Source organism: Rhinopithecus bieti, unplaced genomic scaffold, assembly GCF_001698545.2.
Source record: "Rhinopithecus bieti isolate Rb0 unplaced genomic scaffold, ASM169854v2 scaffold_28024, whole genome shotgun sequence".
Classification (NCBI taxonomy): Eukaryota; Metazoa; Chordata; class Mammalia; order Primates; family Cercopithecidae; genus Rhinopithecus; species Rhinopithecus bieti.
Window position 1 is genome coordinate 299,433 of NW_016812359.1, and position 19,167 is coordinate 318,599.

Consider the following 19,167-nt stretch of genomic DNA (forward strand, 5'->3'; position numbering starts at 1 on the left):
GGAAGGAGGGAAGGAAGGAAAGAAAAAGAAAGAAAGAAAGGAAAAGAGAGAGAAAGAAAAAAAGCGTATTTCTGATTATTACAAATTATTACAAGTACTGTATTTGTTATACAATATTTGTAATTGTACTGTATAATGTAATTGTATTAGAAACAATCTATTAAAATGTAAATCTCAAAACATTTAATGTAACTAAAATGCAAAATAAAACATCAACAAGGGTTTTTTGAAATTCCCAGTTTGGTACATTTTAAAAAGATTGATAATAGTATTGGCAAGAGGTGTAAGGAAATGGGCACTGTTGGTGAAGCAATACAGTCACATTTTCTTGCTAGAGATAAATTTGGTAACATGTTTTAAAAGTACAAGCCATTTCACTCAGAAATTATATTTTAGGAATTTATTCTAAGAAATAAACAAGTAAGTATACAAAGGAGAGGGATTTCTATTGGTTGCTTCAGATGGCAAAAATAAAATGAGACAAAACTGAAAGTCACCTGAAAGTCTGACTAGAGGATTAGTAGCCTAAGCTATTGTGCAAACAATGGAATACTAATGGCTAAATCATTTCAATGAATGAAGTAGATATATGTAATGATATGCAAAAATGTCTGTATGAAATATTTTTAAAATACAAGCCAGTTATAGAACAAGATGATTCCATTTTTGTAAAATAGGCATATACATGTGTATAGTGTAGAAAACAATTCTGAAACCTAGCTACCAGGCAACTTACAATGGTCATCTCAGGAGTTGGGGGAGTGGGTCATGAGGAACTTCTGCTTTTACTTTATATATTGTATCATGTTTTACAATAAGCATGTATACTTTTATATGACATAGAGGTATCTCCATTTCCTCTCACAAATGCAATTCTCAGTCTACGGAGCAGGTCTGGCCTGACACCAGCGCCTGACTCTCCCTGCAACACATCTCAGACTGGTGCTGATTGTTCTGATGGGTCAGTGAGCTGAGCTACTGATAAGCTACTCTGTTTCCACATTGGATTCATCACCTCAGTTAAGCCCACATAGCTGTCTGTCCTTATTATTTAGTTTGTTATTTCATCAGACTCCAGCTACATACCAAGATCTATTCCAAGCCAGAAGGTTCACAGCCATTTCATTGACCTGAGAAACTCATGTTAATAATCAGTCTCCACAATTACTTTGCACTTTGCATAAATCAAAGGTTCTACTACCTGCATCTCCTTGGCATTTCTTTACTTGCTGGAAATAACAATAATAATGAAAGGGTATATGAAGCGTTTTACCATTTCTTCTGACTTTGCAAGGAGTTAGTTTGACTTACATATACAGTATTGCAATTAATGTTGCTGCTTCAAGGTCTGGGCAACATTCCAATTCCATCAATCCCACAATTGCCTGAACAGCAGGGGAATGTCACTTTAGAGGTCTAGCACATATTATGATCTTCCTAAGACCTCTGTGTGAGCCTTCAAAGAAGGTGGTCATCTGAATTCACACCACCTTACTCATTTGGTATTAATTGGTCTTATATTGAGCACTGCCCAAGTTTCCAGGTCAGTGATATTGACAGCATGCTTTCATAAAGTGGAAGGCAGAGAGAAAATTTTCTCTAAATCTCTGGGTGATACTAAATAAAGTCTGAAATGTGGGACAGTGGTTACATAACAGGCACATGTAACATATCTTAATGACAGTAGTAAAGTATTCCTGAGAGTACTATTAGGAACACATTGTATGCTGCAGAGGCCCTGTTTCTCTTGGAAAGCCATGTGTAAATACCACAGTTCCCTCTTCCTGGAGGTCCACAGCTGATTGCTCAATGTCTGACAATAGTCTCTCAGTGTTAGGCGTGGTTCCCTAGCCAGCAGAGACTCTGGTGTTTCTCTAGATTCTAAAATGATTGGCAGAGGTTGCTCTTGTGCAATCTGGCCTCCAGAGAAGATGGCTTGGGCCCCAGGCCAATCCTGGAAAGGGCTCTCCCATTCCTAGGGTGTGACATCTAAGACAAACCATTCTGCAAGCCCTCTGCTTCCTTCTCCACATACCAGTCCAGGTGAGATCAGATGAAAATCAACTTCAAGGGATCTTCGAAAACTACAAAAGGGTGGAAAAGAAGTATCAAGTAGGGAACTCTGCCTACTTGGACTGCTTAGGGGCTATAGGGTATGAGTTTGTGTCTGTGTATCCAGTATTACTTTTCTTTTGCTGCTATAATAAATAACCACAAACTTAGTGCTTTAAAACAAGACACATTTATTATCTTATAGTTCTGTATGTCAGAAATCCAACACAGGTCTCACTGGACTAAAATGAAGGCATCAGCAGGAAGGTGTCCATCTGTAGGCATCTGCTCCCTTGCCTTTTTCAGCTTGTAGATACCACCTGTGCTATAGACTCAATGTATCCCCTCAAAATGCATATAATCCCCCCATGATGGCATTTGTTGGTGGGGCCGTTTGTAGGGCAGAGCCCTCAGGAATGGGATTAGTACCCTTATAAAAGAGACTCCAGAGAGCTTTCTTGCCTCTTTTACTCTGGGAGGGTATAGTGAGAATTCAGTGTGTGCAACTCAGAAAAGAACATTCACCAGAAACTCGACCTTGAGAACTCTAAGAATTTGTTGTTTATAAGTCACTTAGTCTATGGTTTTGGTTTTTTTGTTTGTTTGTTTGAGACGGAGTTTCGCTCTTGTTGCCCAGGCTGGAGTGCAATGGTGCAATCTCGGCTCACTGCAACCTCTGCCTCCTGGGTTCAAGTGATTTCTCCTGCCTCAGCTTCCCAAGTAGCTGGAATTACAGGTATACACCGCCATGCCCGACTAATTTTTTGTATTTAGTAGAGACAGGGTTTCACCATGTGGGTCAGGCTGGTCTCGAACTCCTGACTTCAGGTTATCCACCCGCCTCAGCCCCCCAAAGTGTTAGGATTACAGGCGTGAGCCACTGTACCTGGCTAGTCTATGGTATTTTCTTATGGCAGCCCAAACTGACTAAGACAACCTGCAGGACTTGACTTGTGGCCCTTTATTCTGTCTTCAAAGCCAGCAATGGCAGGTCAATCCCTTTTCATATCAAGTCTCCCTGATCCTCCTTCCATAGTCACACCCTCCTCTGACCACAGCCAGGAAAGTTTCTCTGCTTTAAGAACCCATGTGATTAGACTGGGCCCACCTGGATAATCCATGATCATCTCCTCAGCTGAAGGTTCTAATCATGTCTACAAAGCCTCTCTTGCCACTGGGATGAATCTTTGCAGGCCATTACTATATCCTACCTGCTATGATTGCTTCAGTATTTTCAGTTGTTGTAGTTCATTCATGGTTTTGTTTGTTTAATACAAGCTGGTGGGCCACCTCCCATACTACTGAAACCACTTTCTAAAGTCACTATGCCCTGGACATCGCTGTGTTCCTGATGTCTTTGGAGAAGTCACTCATCCATTCTGAGCCAACGAGGGATAGGCCAGATGCTTCCCAAGATTCCTTCGTGCTCTATTTTTTTTTTTTTTTTTTATAGTCTCCAGCTGTTTGTCCAAGTAATACTAGGGCTCCTCAAATTCTGGGGAAATGGCCTGCAACTTGCCTTGTCAGTTAAGTTCATTCTTGGGATATGTTTTTCTGCCTCGATATCAACACTTTTGGTTGTATTTTTCCTTTATTTTCTCCATATAGAACTACAGCATCTTTAGAAAAACGCTTTCTCTATTCTCCATGAAAAAAAATGTTTAAATTCATAAAAGTCTTATCAGGGCCAGACATGGTGGCTCATACCTGTAATCCCAGCACTTTGGGAGACCGAGGTGGGCGGATTACCTTAGGTCAGGAGCTCAAGACCAGACTGGCCAATATGGTGAAACTCAATCTCTACTAAAAATACAAAAATTAGCCTGTGTGGTGGCACATGCCTCTAATCCCAGCTACTCGGGAGGCTGAGGCAGGAGAATCACTTGAACCTGCACTCCAGCTTGGGTGACAGTGAGAATCCGTCACAAAAAAAAAAAAAAAAAAAGTCTTATCAGTTAAATGTTCATAGCCCTTTTGATGAAAATGAATACAATATTTGCTCTCACAGAATACTGGTTCGGTTAGCCATTGACCAAATGTTTAATGTGTTCCTATTATGTAGCAGGCCTTGTATTAAAAACTAATATTCTAATGGTGGAAAAAAACAGGCCCCATCTTAAAAGATCTCCTAGGCTAGTTGGGGAATGGACAGGGAGACAGGACATTTCAGTATAGGGTGGTAGGTGCTGCAGTCAGGTCAAGCACAGGGGCTTGGAGGTCCCCCAAGGGCAGACAGGGAAGCTCCCTCAGAACCAGCAGCTGAGCAAGAAGTCTTCAGGTGAAAGTGAATAAGCTGATGGAGAACTGCCCAGAAGCTCCCTGAAGGCAGAGGGAATAGCATTTACAAAAGTCTTGAGTGGTAGCTGGTCAGTGGCATCGTAGGAAACACAGGAGCAGAGTGTTTGAGTTGGGAGAGTAACAATAGATGAAGTCAGTAAGCTAACCAGGACTGGGTCCTGGAAAGCCCTGTATACCTTTTGAGGACTTAGGAACTTATCTTGCGGCAATGCAGAAGCATTGAAAGGTTTAAGCCCAAGGATGGCATGATCAGGTTTGCCTTTCTTTCTAGAGGTGATAATTGGGAGCTGAATCCAAAAGCTCCCAGATTTTAATTGGTGACTTGTAGCTATGTACACTTCCCATCAAGAACTTCAGAGGTTAGAGGCATAGCAGCTAAGAAGCCTCTATACAGACTCAGTATAATGTGGGCTGCCTTTAATATGGACTATTTACGATCTAAAAATAAAGCACTAAAGGCTGGGTGCAGTGGTTCACGCCTGTAATCCCAGCACTTTGGAAGGCCAAGGTGGGCTGATCACTTGAGGTCAGAAGTTCAAGACCAGCCTGGCCAATGTGGTAAAACCCCGTCTCTACTAAGAATACAAAATTAGAGGGGAATAAAATACAAAAATACAGGTGGTGGGCCCCTGTAGTCCCAGCTACTAGGGAAGCTGAGGAAGGAAAATCGCCTGAACCTGGGAGGCAGAGGTTTCAGTGAGCCAAGATCGGGCCACTGCACTCCAGCCTGGGTGACAGAGAGAGATCTGTCTCAAACAAACAAACAAACAAAAAAACCAGCAACAACAACAACAACAAAAACCCACTAAAAATAATATCTAAACAAAAGTCACCCCTACCTTAAGCAAACCAGGGACACATTCCCTGTCCCCTGGATTATAGCCTTTTGGGATCAAGTCCAGCTTCTGTGTGGAGCGCTGGACTGTTTGCAGTGCCTAGAACTGAACATGGTCTGGCTCCTCTTTGGGCCTATGCGCATGCTGTTCACCGAGAAGCTTTTCCTCCACCACTTAAATATCTAGGTAGCCATTACTTAAGAGAGAGTTCCTCAAGTGTGTCCTGTTCTGTAAAATATCTTAGAGCTTCTCAATCTGACTCCAATATGGAGCTACTGCTCCCACTTGAGCACATTCTTCTGCATCCTTCTGTTGTGTGGTTATCACACTAATGTGGTAGCAAGAGCTAAACGCTTTTCCTGTCCCTTTCTTATTCAGCTACTTCATCCCCCGATCCCCGCCCCACACCACCCCCACAAAGGCCAGGAAAGAAGCCTTGTAATTAGAACATGTGTGGACATGCACCACTTATTATCAGTTAGTGTAGTATGCTCAGTCAAGGCAAACGCCATCTTAGTATAGTAGCCCCAGGATATTAGTTAATAAGAAATCAGTTCAAAGATATGTTAGTGAAAGGGATGGGACTTTCTCACCTCACTGGGGGTTCAAAAGAAAATTAATCTGGGGATGCTGAACCAACCATAGCCCAGAAGGGAAGAACTTCACAGTCTTTCCCTCACCCTTACCTTTTGCTGAGTAGCAATAACTGGGCAGAAGAGGAAGGGATCAAGATGCAAATTCTACAGGTCCCCAGATGGCACTGACAAGGATTAACACTTGATTATTTCCACAGAGGGATGCCAGAGCCTGGGGTGAAGGAACACTGAAGCCAGGTCAGCTATGGGGAGGAGGCTGCAGGGAGGGAGTAGCAGTGGGGAGAGACTGGAACCGATGTCCACATGGACAGGCCCTCTGATGACCCAGGCAGCAGGCCCTGCAGGAGGCCCTGGCAGGTGAAGGCATTCTCTTAAAGAAAGAATGATTCAAACAGTGTGTGTTCACTTAGAGAAAAAAAAAACGAAAAACAAGGAAATATCAGGAAAATTGGTGGATGAGGCATACTAGAGGTTCCCACACTTTCTTGACTTACAGTTGATGTCCTTAATGTCTCAGTAATTTTTTTTAACTGGACCACTAGTCCAAAAGAAATACCAGTTTCTGTTTTTGTTTGTTTGTTTGTTTGTTTTTCGAGACAGAGTCTTGCTCGTCACCAGGCTGGAATACAATGGCGCAATCTCGGCTCACCGCAACTTCCGCCTCCCGGATTCAAGGGATTCTCCTGCCTCAGCCTCCCGAGTAGCTGGATTACAGGTGCCTGCCACTATGCTTGGCTAATTTTTGTATTTTTAGTAGAGACGGGGTTTCACCATGTTGGTCAGGCTGGTCTCGAACTCCTGACCTCAGGTGATCTGCCTGCCTCGGCCTCCCACAGTGCTGGGATCACAGGTGTGAGTCACCGCGCCTGGCCAGTTTCTGTTATTTAGTTAGATTTGAACAACCTAATGGTGTTAGTTGTGCCATGTCCAACAGATGTCTCGGTTTCTCTGAAATTTTAAAATATCTCGCAGCACCACTGAGTTTGTTTTAGCATCCTGAGTTGCCTCAGCACATAGTTTAAGAACCGCATTATTAATTTTAATAATTAATATTGAATGCTTACATTAGTTCTGAGAACTCCAGCAGTCAACTGGACTGCTGAGATGGACTAGTTAGTCCCTTTCACTAACATATCTTTGAACTGGTTTTGTATTAACTAATATCTAACTAATTAATTTTGTAATTAACTAATATTGTCTAGTCAATCCTAGACAAGACGAAGACCCAGCTGAAGACCTATAAGAGTGGTTGTGTTTGACTTTCCCCATGAAAGAAAATACCTGGAGAGCAGAGACATCGTCTCCATCTCTAGAATACAGACATTGTCTCCATCTCCAGGATGGACACATTCCCTAGGGCTGTGCTCAGCACAAGGCGGGGACTCAATACATTTTTGTTAAATGAATGAATGACTGAATGGCTGTATCTATTTCACCCTTCCTCCCGTTTTTTTTTTTTTAGAAGATGAGTTGAGGTGTCCTAGACATTTCTAACTCAGAATTCTTCCCTGAAGAACCTTAGAGTGTCAGCCCAAAGAAGGAAACAATCATCAAAGTCAGTGACCAATACCTGAGCTTAAAATTTCATTTGTTCTTCCCTCTAAAGCAGGAGTCCCCAACTCCAAGGCCATGGACCCGTACCATTCCATGGCCTGTTAGAAACCTGGTTGCACAGCAGGAGGTGAGTGGCAGACAAGCAAGTATTATAGCCTGAGCTCTGCCTCCTGTCAGATCAGCGGCAGCATTAGATTCTCGCTGGATCTTGAACTCTATTGTGAACTGCACATGCTAGGGATCTGGGCTGCACCCTCCTTATGAGAATCTAATGCCTGATGATCTGAGGTGGAACAGTTTCATCCCAGAACCATTCCCCCTCCCCTCCCCGTCCATGGAAAAAATTGTCTTCCACGAAACCAGTCCTCAGTGCCAAAAAGGTTGAGGACCACTGCCCTAAAGGAAGCAGAAGGAGAAAAGTGCTTTAGGAATACTAAAACAGGAAAAAGAAAAACGGACAATACTTTCCTGTTTTATTACTTAAGGTTGTGGCATCTTTTCTTGATGCTTTTAAAGAAAAGGATAGATAAATTACAGGGATGGTTTGGTTAAAGGCTAGCTGTGAGAGAGGGGAATAAATCAATCAACCTTTTTGTGGAAGGTTGATAGCAATATTTCAGGCCCTCATGCTCTTACAAAACCTCGACACTCTACGTCAAGAGGTGAAGTCTATTTTCCCTCTCCTTAAACTTGGATAGGATTCTGTGACTGCTCTGACTAATCAAATGCAACAGAAGTGAACTTAATTTCCAAGACAGGATATAAAAGGCAATGTGGCTTCCATCTGGCTCTCTCTCTCACTCATGGGATACTTACCTTTGGAACCCAGTCACCATACTGTGAGGTAGTCAAACTAGCCACATGGAGGGGCCCATGTGGACAGGAATTAAGATTCCCAGTCGACAGACAGCATCAACTGCCAGACATGGGAATGAGGTGAGTCCTCCAGAGGATTCCAGCTCCCAGCCTTCAAACCCCCAAACTGATGCTGACTGGGGCAGACATGAGTCATCCCTGCCAAGCTGTACCCTGTTTAAATAACAGATTCATGAGCAAAATAAATGCTGTGGTTGTTTAAGCCACAAGTTTGACATATTTGTTACAGAAGTTTAGTAACTGAAAAGCTTAAAAAAAATTTTTTTTGAGACAGAGTGTGGCTCTGTCACCCAGGTTGGAGTGTAGTGGCACAAACAAGGCTCACTGCAGCCTCAACCTCCTGGGATCAAGTGATCTTCCCACCTCAGCCTCCCATGTAGCTGGGCCTACAGGTGTGTGTCACCACCCCCTGCTAATTTTTTTGATTTTTTTGTAGAGACCAGGTCTCACTTTATTGCCCAGGCTAGAAAGAAATTTTTTTTAAACCATTGTATTTGAAAAATGTATACATAATATAATGAGGAACACAGAACTCTGGACATAGACTGCCTGGGTTCTAGTGCTAGCTTCAGCACTTATAAGCTCTATGACCCTGGGCAAGTTAAACTCATCCCTGGAGTGAAGGTAATAAGAATACCTACTTCATAGGATTGTTCTGATCATTAAGTGACTTAATACATGCAAAATGTTTGAAACAGTGCCCATTACAAAATAAACTCTATGTAAGTATTCCATATGTTGCGGTGGTTTGGGTGATGGTTATTACGGGTAATATTAATGTGGTAGGCAGAATTCTAAGAAGGCCCTTGTGACTCCTGCTCCCTGGTGTCCACGCCATTGTATTATTCCCTCGCTTTGAATCCAGACAAAAACAGCGAGTTGCTTCTAGTTGATAGAATATGGCGAAAGTGAGGGAATTTTGCAGATATAAAGTCCTTAAAGTTGATTTTAAGTGAACTCAAAAGGATGTTATTCTGAGTGGAGCTAACCTAGTGAAGTGAGTTCTTTAAAAGAGGATCTAGAGATCAGAGACTCTGACCTGCTGGTGCTGAAGAAGGAAGCTGCTGTAAGCTCAACACCTGTGAAGAAGTGAGCGAGGCCAACTACCACATGAGCTTGGAAGGGATCCCAAACCTCAGATGAAACTGCAGTCCAGGCCAACACTTTAATTGTAGCCTCATGAGACCCTGGGCAGAGGACACATTATGCCATACCTGACTCCTGGTCCATGCAAACTATGATATAATAAATGGGTGTTGTTTTAAGCCACTGAGTTTCTGCTAATTGGTTATGCAACAGTATGCAACTAATGCAAGTAGTAAAAATTCAAACCATAATAAAGTATATACAATGAAAAGGAGATATTTTTCTACCATTCCAGACCTTCACCCTCCTCAGAAACAACCACTAATAAGAACTTGTGCTTTTGGCCAGGCACGGTGGCTCATGCCTGTAATCCCAGCACTTTGGGAGGCCAGGGTAGGCAGATCACCCAAGGTCAGCCTGGCTAACATGGTGAAACCCCGTCTCTACTAAAAATACAAAAATTAACTGGGCATGGTGGTGCACACCTGTAATCCCAGCTACTCGGGAGGCTGAGGCACAAGAATCACTTGAACCTGGGAGGTGGAGGTTGCAGTGAGCCAAGATTGTGCCACTGCACTCCAGCCTGGAAGATACAGTGAGACTCCATCTAAAAAAAAAAGAACGTGTGCTCTATCATTCCACAAATGCATGTGTAAGCATTTATATCCATGTATGTGTTGTCCATATGAATTTCCTATATGTACACACATAGCAGAGAGATAGACAGATGATATTTTCCACTGTTTTGCACCTTGTTTTCTTCACTTAAAGACCAGAGATTTTTTTTTTTTTTTTTCAGACAGAGTTTCACTCCTGTTGCCCAAGCTGTAGGGCTATGTCGCCATCTTGGCTCACTGCAACCTCCGCCTCCCGGTTTCAAGTGATTCTCTTGCCTCAGCCTCCCAAGTAGCTGGGATTACAGGTGCCCACCACCACACCCAGCTAATTTTTTGTATTTTTAGTAGAGCTAGGGTTTCACTATGTTGGCCAGGCTGGTCTTGAACTCCTGACCTCAGGTGATCCACCTGCCTTAGCCTCCCAAAGTGCTGGGATTACAGGTGTGAGTCACCATGACCAGGCCAGAGATCTTTCCTTACATTATTTTTTTTTGTTGCATTACAGTTCATTGTGTGCATGTGCCATCATTCTTCCTAGTTCACTATTGATAGATATGCAGGTTGTTTAATATTTTGCTATTAAGATAATGTTACAATGAGATTCTTATGCTTACATTTTTGCATGCAATTTTCTGCATTTGTAGCATAAATTTCAGTAGTGAAACTCTTAAGTCAAAGTATATATTTTAAATTAATAGGTATTGACAAATACATCCTAAAAATTTGCACCAATTTATACTTCTATTAACCATGTATGATGGAATACTTGTTAACACCAGGTAATATGAATCACTTTGATCTTTTCTAGTTAGGCAGGTGAAAATGTAGGTCACTTTTATTTGTTTTTATTTGTATTTAAGTAACTTTGAATAATGTTGAGCATTTAAAAAAAAGTTTATAAGTCCTTTTTATTTTTGTGAACTGCCCATCCTTATCCACAGCCTATTTTTCTTTTATTATTATTATTACATATATATTTTTTGAGATGGAGTCTCCCTCTGTCACCCAGGCTGGAGTGCAGTGGTGCAGTCTTGGCTCACTGCAACCACTGCCTCCTGGGTTCAAGTGATTTCCTGCCTCAGCCTCCCGAGTAGCTGGTACTACAGGCACCCGCCACCACGTACAGCTAACTTTTGTATTTTTAGTAGAGCCGGGGTTTCACCATGCTGACCAGGCTGGTCTTGAACTCCTGACCTCAGGTGATCCACCCGCCTTGGCCTCAAAAAGTGCTGGGATTGCAGGTATGAGCCATCCACGCCCAGCCATCTACTGCCTATTTTTCTGTTGAGCTATTGGCTTCTTCCTTATTGATATACAAGGCCTCTTAATACAAGAGTCTTTTGCCTTCTGCCTTACAAATACCATCCCCTGGTATACTTATTTCAACTTTTGTCTTTTTTTGAATTTTATTTATCCATGATGAAATTTCACTTTTTTATAAGGTCAAGTTTTTTTTAATGGGTTCTGAGCCTTGTTTTATGCCTAGAAAGACCTTCTCTGCTGTAAAACTTAAACAAAAAAAAAACTCTTCCGTATTTTCTTTGGGTGCTTTTACATTTTAATTCTTCACTTTAAATATTTAATATACCTGGAATTTAAAGGTTTAACTTTATCTTTTTTCTACACAGTTAACCAGTTGTTTCAAAACCATTCATTGAATAATCCAGTTTTCCCTGAGGTAAAATACTAACTTGGCAATATATTAAATTGGCATGAGCCTTTTGTCTTCTGGATTTCTGCATCAGTGATACACTAACTTAATTACAGTAAATTTATAATATATTTTAACATCCAGAAACATCAATCATCCCTCTCTGCTCTCCTTTTCCGATTTCCCTGGGGGTGTTTTTATTCCTATTAGCTCAAGGTACCATTCTGCTCTATGGTTCCCAAATTACTGACTGACCTTAGGCAAGTCACTTAACTTCTATGCTTTAGCATATAATACAGTTGATGATGGTGATATGGAATTGAATTTGTATTCATATAGCTGGAAAGCATGAATGCTAAAAAAAAAAAAAAAAAAAAAAGTTTAAAATTTAAGCCAGAAAGGAAACTATAGTGTTAACCAGGAATAAGTCAGGGCAAGGGAAATTCCCTCCATTGGCCCTAGGTTCAAACTTTGTTCCTAATGACTAGTCCTGCATTCTTTCCTCTCTGTTTACTTTGGCATACCTCATCACACATTTAATTACAGAGTGTAAACTATGAAACCACACACTGAAAGGAACCAAACTTGGCTCTCCTAAAAGCCATCTCAGCTGGAAAATGTTCCATCTTGTTTCTAAATACAGATTTCTGAAATTCTCTCTTTCTCTCCCTTTCTGTCACTGCCCTTGGCCCTTGTTTCAAAACTATAAATCTTCAGGTGATATGTTTTTACAACTAATTATCCTCCAAGAGTAATTTATTATTTTCAGTGTGGTATATAAAACAATCTCTTCTGAGAAGTGAAAATTTAAAATATTATTACCAATTAGGCTATAGATATTCAGAAAAGGCCAAGAGTACCAATTGTAGACTTCTGTGACCACACTGGCAAGATTTTGCTTATGTAATGAAGGCCTTCTCATTTGAGTTATCCAACTCATTATTCATTCAGTGAATAGTCATCTACTATTTGCCAAGCACTGAGCAACACACTGGAGATCCTGCCTTCACTGAGCCCACACTATTGGAGGAGAGAGGCATGTACAGAGATATTTTCAATACTGTGAGATAATTTGGCACTATATATGAAAAAGTGATTTAAATGGGCATACCCTTTGACAATTTTCACTTCTAAAAATTTATTTTATTTGTTTCAAGGCAGAACCTCACTGTCCACCCAGGCTGGAATGTAATGTTGCAATTTCTGCTCACTGCAGCCTCAACCTCCTGGACTCAAGCAATCCTCCCACCTTAGCCTCCTGAGTAACTAGGACTACAGGCACACGCTACCATGCCAGGCTATTTATTTTTATTTTTTATAGAGACAGTGTTTCCCCATGTTGCCCAGGCTGGTCGTGAACTCCTGGGCTCAAGTGATCTGCCCATCTCACTTTCCAAAGTGCTGGGATTACAGGCAAGTTACTCTCTTACAATTATGGAGGCTGGGAAGTCCAAGATCAAAGCACCAGTGATTTCAGTTTCTAATTCCAAGATGATGCCTCTTTGCTGCATCTTTTGGAGAGAAGGAGCATTGTGTACTCACCTGGCAGAAGAGCAGAAGGTACCAACCCATTCCCACAAGCCCTTTTTATAGTAGCATTCATCCATTCATGAGGGTGGAGCCATCATAACCTAAACACTGCCCATTAGGCCCTATCTCCCAGCACTATTAGGGATTAATTTTCAACATGAGTTTTGGAGAAGAAAAAAATATTCAAACCACAGCAGCAATTTATAATATATAAAGAAATGGGTGAAATTAATTTTAATAAGATATTTTATTTAACCCAAAATATCCAAAATATTATCATGTAATCAATGATCAGTATAAACATTATTAACAAGATATTTTATATATTTTTCTGTACTCAGTCTTTGAAATCCAGTGTGAATTTTATACCTATAGTACATCTGAGTTTGGACCAGTCACATTTCAGGTGCTCAAGAGCCACATGTGGACTAGTGGCTACCACACAGGACAACACAGTTCTAGAGGAAGCATGGCATGATTTTGGAGGTCATCTACTCTGACTTGTTATTTACAGCAAAGTTAAGTACATCGCCTGAGGTTATACAACTTATTAGTAGATGAGGAGCAATTAGAATCTAGTTAGCTTCACGGTGCTCCATGGTTTTATTCACAAAGATGATTAGCAGCAAAGCTGGACTAGCGCTCATGCCTCTTCACATCTGCTCTTGGGCTCTTTTCTACAAGGTATTGCCCCTCTTCCTGTCTTTCTCCTAAATAAGCTATTGTAAAAACTTCACTGGAAATAATTTAGCTGTGAACCAAGACCAGAACGGGCTTTAAAAATTCCATATCTTTCCACAAAGATAATTTTTTTATGACTTGTCACCCTTGTCCCCAGAAACTCATGGTTTCCATAAGCTACTTAAAAACTGATTATGCAATGGGTCTCAAGTGTCCATTAGAATCACCTGTGGAGCTTTTACAAAATTCAAATGACTAGTCTCCTACCCGAGAGTTCTGGTTTACAAATCAGGGAAAGGGGAGAGTCATGTAGATTGATTTTTTTAAAATGTTTCCCAAATGATTCTGATGCACACCCCAACTCACAGTGCCAGATCTCCACTGACATCCCCTGACTCCCAGGCAGGGTGAACACAAGTTAGGAGCTTGATAAGTTGGGGAGGAGCTGGCTTTAAGGAAAGTGAGAAATAGATACCCTGAACACCTCCCAGGGCGGTGCCACCTGGCTTACTTTTCCTCTACACTTTCTCTGTGCCCAAGGACACCTTTAGCCTCATTTCCTGATTGAACAGCCTTACTTGCGTTGCTGTCAGTGCCAGTAGGGCAGGCAGGAATGCAGCAGACAGGACTTGCCATCATGGCCTTGGCTGTCTGTGCGGCCCTACATGCCTCAGAAGGTGAGTAGGGGCACTGGCCACCTAGGCCTCCACTGGAAGGGGGGTATCTCCCAAATCTGTGCTGGAAGGATTGAGGTGGGGCAAGAATATCTATCTCTTCAAGCAGGAATTTCCAATTAATTTCTGATTACCTACCAGAGAATGACATAGGTTTTAAATTCTAGATCTCCCATTAGTTTCAGGAAGGAACCTCATTCTAACAGGCATACTAGAAATTTTTGCCACCTGCAGGATGAGGTCCTTCCATATAGGTGCAACTTCGGGCTATGTTTCCTTTTCTGATGACAGTATCTTAGAAAATCCCCAGCTAGAGGCTGGAGTAAAGCTCCTACTATTCATCTGTCTTCCTCCATACCCCAACCTGCTAAATTGTCTGAACACAAGTGTACACATTCCTGGAGGGAAAGACAGACTTGGCCAGCTGCGTTCAAATTAGGTAAGTTGTAAATTTCCTGAGCAAAGTCAGCCCTATGGATACAAAAAACGTAAACTTCAGTCTGATCTTTAAAAAGGGAGGGCAGAGCTAAGCACAGTGGTGCATGCCTGTATTCCCAGCTACTCGGGAGGCTACAGCTGGAGGATAGCTTCAGGCCAGGAATTCGAGATTGCAGTGAGCTATGATCACACTGTGAATTGCCACTGCACTCCAGCCTGGGCAACATAGTAAAACCCGATCTCTTAAAAACAAAAAGAGGGGAGGAGAGGGGAGAGGGAAGGAAAGGAAGAAAGGAAAAGAAAGAAAGAAAAAGAAGGATGAGGGAGATTGAACCCTACAAATTATGTCAAAGAGAATTTAAATTGTGAGTTGCTAGCATGTATATGGAGACAGTAACTGCATTTGAACTAGAGGGAATCTCTTCTAAAGTAGCACTCACTACTGTATTCAGGAAACCCTAAGTGTCAGTACTTAACACTTGACCAATGGCTCTTTTCCATTGTCATCTTTTCTTTAAGCTTTATCCTGAACAGATTCTCTAAGTCTAGAGCAAAGGCGGAATATAAGTCTTCTTTGGTCTGCTTTTTAAAAATTTGAGCCAACATTTTAAAACTGAAAGCTTTCTCGTATACATACTCATACATACACACATACAAATTGGATTTTAAAGCTTCTCTTGAAAAATCAGATGTAGCAACAATGATTCCACCATACCGAGGCAAGAACTGGCTAAAGCAGATGAGCCTCTGAAGTTTGCTGTATTAACTGCCTAGTCCCTGCAGACATTTGCTTAGGGACTCCAATATAGTCCATCAATGTACTAGGCTTATACAAATAAGCAACAGAAAAAAACTGGACAGTCTCTTCTCAATTTCTACTAATCTATCTATCTTATTAAGATAAAGACAAAAATTTGTCACTTTATGTTTCTGTAACATTTCTCAGAAAAATTCACCACTGAGATTTTGGGACTCATTTTCACTATTTCTGAAAGGTCTACCTGCTAAGGCTTCACTCCTAGTTCTGGTAATTCCACCAACTCAAATTTTTTACATAAAACTTTGAAATGTGTACCTCTATCCAGCTTCCTGACCTATTCCCACCTGTCCCCACAGCAGCAGCTCTCCTACAGGAAAGGAGGGAGGGAACAGCAGGTCAAGGAGGCAGAGTGTAATGAGGAAGGGTCTGCCATACCCAGGACCCAACTTCACATGGGACTGAGTCCTGGTAGAGACGGTGGAGTGGGACGGCAAAATGAAGAGGCGTGTGAAAAGGTATGGCTGCTGGCGATAATAAAGAAAGGGAGCCGAGAGACCCAGCAATAGCCTTTTGGCTTAGTCTCGATGCTTTACCTAAGGCAGTTTAGGCCACAGGAAAATCACATTGCCTGAGAAGCTCCAACCTTCTGCCATTTAAAAATAAGTGATACTGGGTAAAAACACACAAGTAGTCCTGAGAACAGTTGTGGAACAGAGGGGCAATGCCACAGCTATTCTTAGCAAACTTCCACTCAAGTGTCCATGTAAGCCAGGTGCCCTGTGGGAGGCACTTAAGTGATTCTGGGTCCAGGGAAGGGGTGGAAAACCAAGTGGGGAGGGAGGAAGGTAGAGAACACTCAACAACTCAACAGTGCAGAGAAAAGGACAGGTGGTCTTGGCAAGGGGAATAGGGAAATGGCCTGTGCCAGTTTGGAACTTTGGGAAATATATTTTGTTTTCTTCAGGCAGAAAGCTGTTCCTTATCTTAATGGTGTCTTAAATGGCTAACTTGTTGTGATGGCTCAATAACTGGCATTCCCAAAGTGTTTTGCACAAATCAGGAAGCAGGTGACTTTATCTATAATTAAAAGCCTTGGATTCTGCCCAAAGGTAGGGCACACTCCACCTCTGCTGACGTGGCTGCTGGCTCCCAGAACTCAATACTGAATCCATAAACATGTCTTTCATCCTGTTTCAGTGGCCCTGAGCCCGATTATTTAAACCCACAATCTAGGGCTTTGTGGGCTTGGCTGTTTTATTGTTCATTAAGATCAAGGCTCACTTGTGCCCAGCAGAGTCAAGTTAGGAGATTTTGCTGCAGTGAGGCCCAAATTGTCTTCCCACTGACAACCGTCTTTCTCAGAGTACGATGGCTACTGAATCACACCAATACTTGCTAGAGATTTGCTGCTTGCATCCTAAAATGTTGACTTTTGTTTTAATCATAACACACTGGCTAGGGAAGATTACCAGGAATGTACATTTGTGACTCAGTGTTGTTCTGCACAATTGGGACTCTCCAATTGTGGTCCCTAAGAGGTCTGACATAGGTGGGACTACAGGTGCATGCCACCACACCTGGCTAATTTTTTGTTTGTTTTTGGAGATGGAGTTTGTTGCTTTTGTCGCCCAGGCCAGGCTGGAGAGCAATGACATGATCTCGGCTAACTGCAACCTCCGTCTCCTGGGTTCAAGCAATTCTCCTGCCTCATCCTCCCGAGTAGCTGGGATTAGAGGCTTGCGCCATCACACCCAGCTAATTTTTGTATTTTTAGTAGAGACAGGGTTTCACCATGTTGCCCAGGCTGGTCTCAAACTCCTGACCTCAGGTGATCCACCCACCTTGGCCTCCCAAACTGCTGGGATTACAGGTGTGAGCCACCTGCCCAGCCACACCTGGCTAATTAAAAAAAAATTTTTTTTTGTAGAGATAGAGTCTCACTATGTTGCCCAGATTGGTCTCGAACTCCTGGCCTCAAGTGATTCTCCTTCCTTGGCCTCCCTGCCTGTAATTCCAGCACTTTGGGAGACTGAGGCAGAAAGATTGCTTGAGCCCAGGAGTTCCAGGCTGCAGTGAGTCATGATCGCACCACTGAACTCCAGCCTGGGTGACAGAGTGAGACTCTCTATCCAAAAAAAAGAAAAAAAAAAGTAAAACTTTACCAAAAAAATAAAATTACCAAAACTCACAAAATTAAAGAATTTATCCTAATATTATGAAAGTTACAAATACTTAGTGTATTTTAAATATAAAATATAAAGAATAAAAAAAAGGAAAGTCCCACTTCATCATTCCTTTAATCCCTCTCCCCTGTCCAGAGGGTTCTGCATATCCTTCCAGAATTTCCTCTAGGCATTTAGCAACACAACCCACACATACATCCATACCAGTATTTTTTTATTATTATTATTCTTTAAGATCTAGGGTACATGTGCACAATGTGCAGGTTTGTTACAAATGCATACATGTGCCATGTTGGTGTGCTGCACCCATTAACTCATCATTTACATTAGGTATATCTCCTAATGCTATCCCTCCCCCTCCCCCCAATCCACGACAGGCCCTGGTGTGTGATGTTCCACACCCTGTGTCCAAGTGTTCTCACTGTTCAATTCCCACCTATGAGTGAGAATATGCAGTGTTTGGTTTTCTGTCCTTGCGATAGTTTGGTCAGAATGATGGTTTCCAGCTGCATCCATGTCCCTAACAAAGGACATGAACTCATCCTTTTTTATGGCTGCATAGTATTCCATGGTGCACATGTGCCACATTTTCTTAATCCAGTTTATCATTGATGGAAATTTGGCTTGGTTCCAAGTCTTTGCTATTGTGAATAGTGCTGTAATGAACATACGTGTGCATGTGCCTTTATAGCAGCATGATTTATAATCCTTTGGGTATATATCCAGTAATGGGATGGCTGGGTCAAATGGTATTTCTGGTTCTAGATCTTTAAGGAATCGCCACACTGTCTTCCACAATGGTTGAACTAGTTTACAGTCCCAACAAGAGTGTAAAAGTGTTCCTATTTTTCCACATCCTCTCCAGCACCAGTTGCTTCCTATGATCACCATTTTAATGATCACCATTCTAACTGGTGTGAGAAGGTATCTCATTGTGGTGTTGATTTGCATTTCTCTGATGGCCAGTGATGATGACCATTATTTCATGTGTCTGTTGGCTGCATAAATGTCTTCTTTTGAGAATTGTCTGTTCATATCCTTTGCCCACTTTTTGATGGGGTTGTTTGATTTTTTTCTTGTAAATTTGTTTAAGTTCTTTGTAGATTCTGGATATTAGCCCTTTGTCAGATGGGTAGATTGTAAAAATTTTTCTCCCATTCTGTAGGTTGCCTGTTCACTCTGATGGTAGTTTCCTTTGCTGTGCAGAAGCTCTTTAGTTTAACTAGATCCCATTTGTCAATTTTGGCTTTTGTTGCCATTGCTTTTGGTGTTTTAGTAATGAAGTCCTTGCCCATGCTTATGGCCTGAATGGTATTGCCTAGGTTTTCTTCTAGG

General features: G+C 41.8%; 1 protein-coding gene across 2 annotated transcripts in view; it reads left to right on the forward strand.

The window, feature by feature from the left end:
• The first annotated feature begins 14,315 nt into the window (after positions 1 to 14,315).
• CCL28 (C-C motif chemokine ligand 28) overlaps positions 14,316 to 19,167 on the forward strand; it is a 32,015-nt gene continuing 27,163 nt past the window's right edge. The window contains exon 1 of one of the 2 annotated variants that reach the window (XM_017895995.1): positions 14,316 to 14,454. In XM_017895995.1, coding sequence (XP_017751484.1) covers positions 14,391 to 14,454 — 64 coding nt within the window. In that variant the 5' untranslated portion in view covers positions 14,316 to 14,390. The remainder of the gene's footprint in view (positions 14,455 to 19,167) is intronic. The other variant, XM_017895996.1, reaches the window with a different exon arrangement.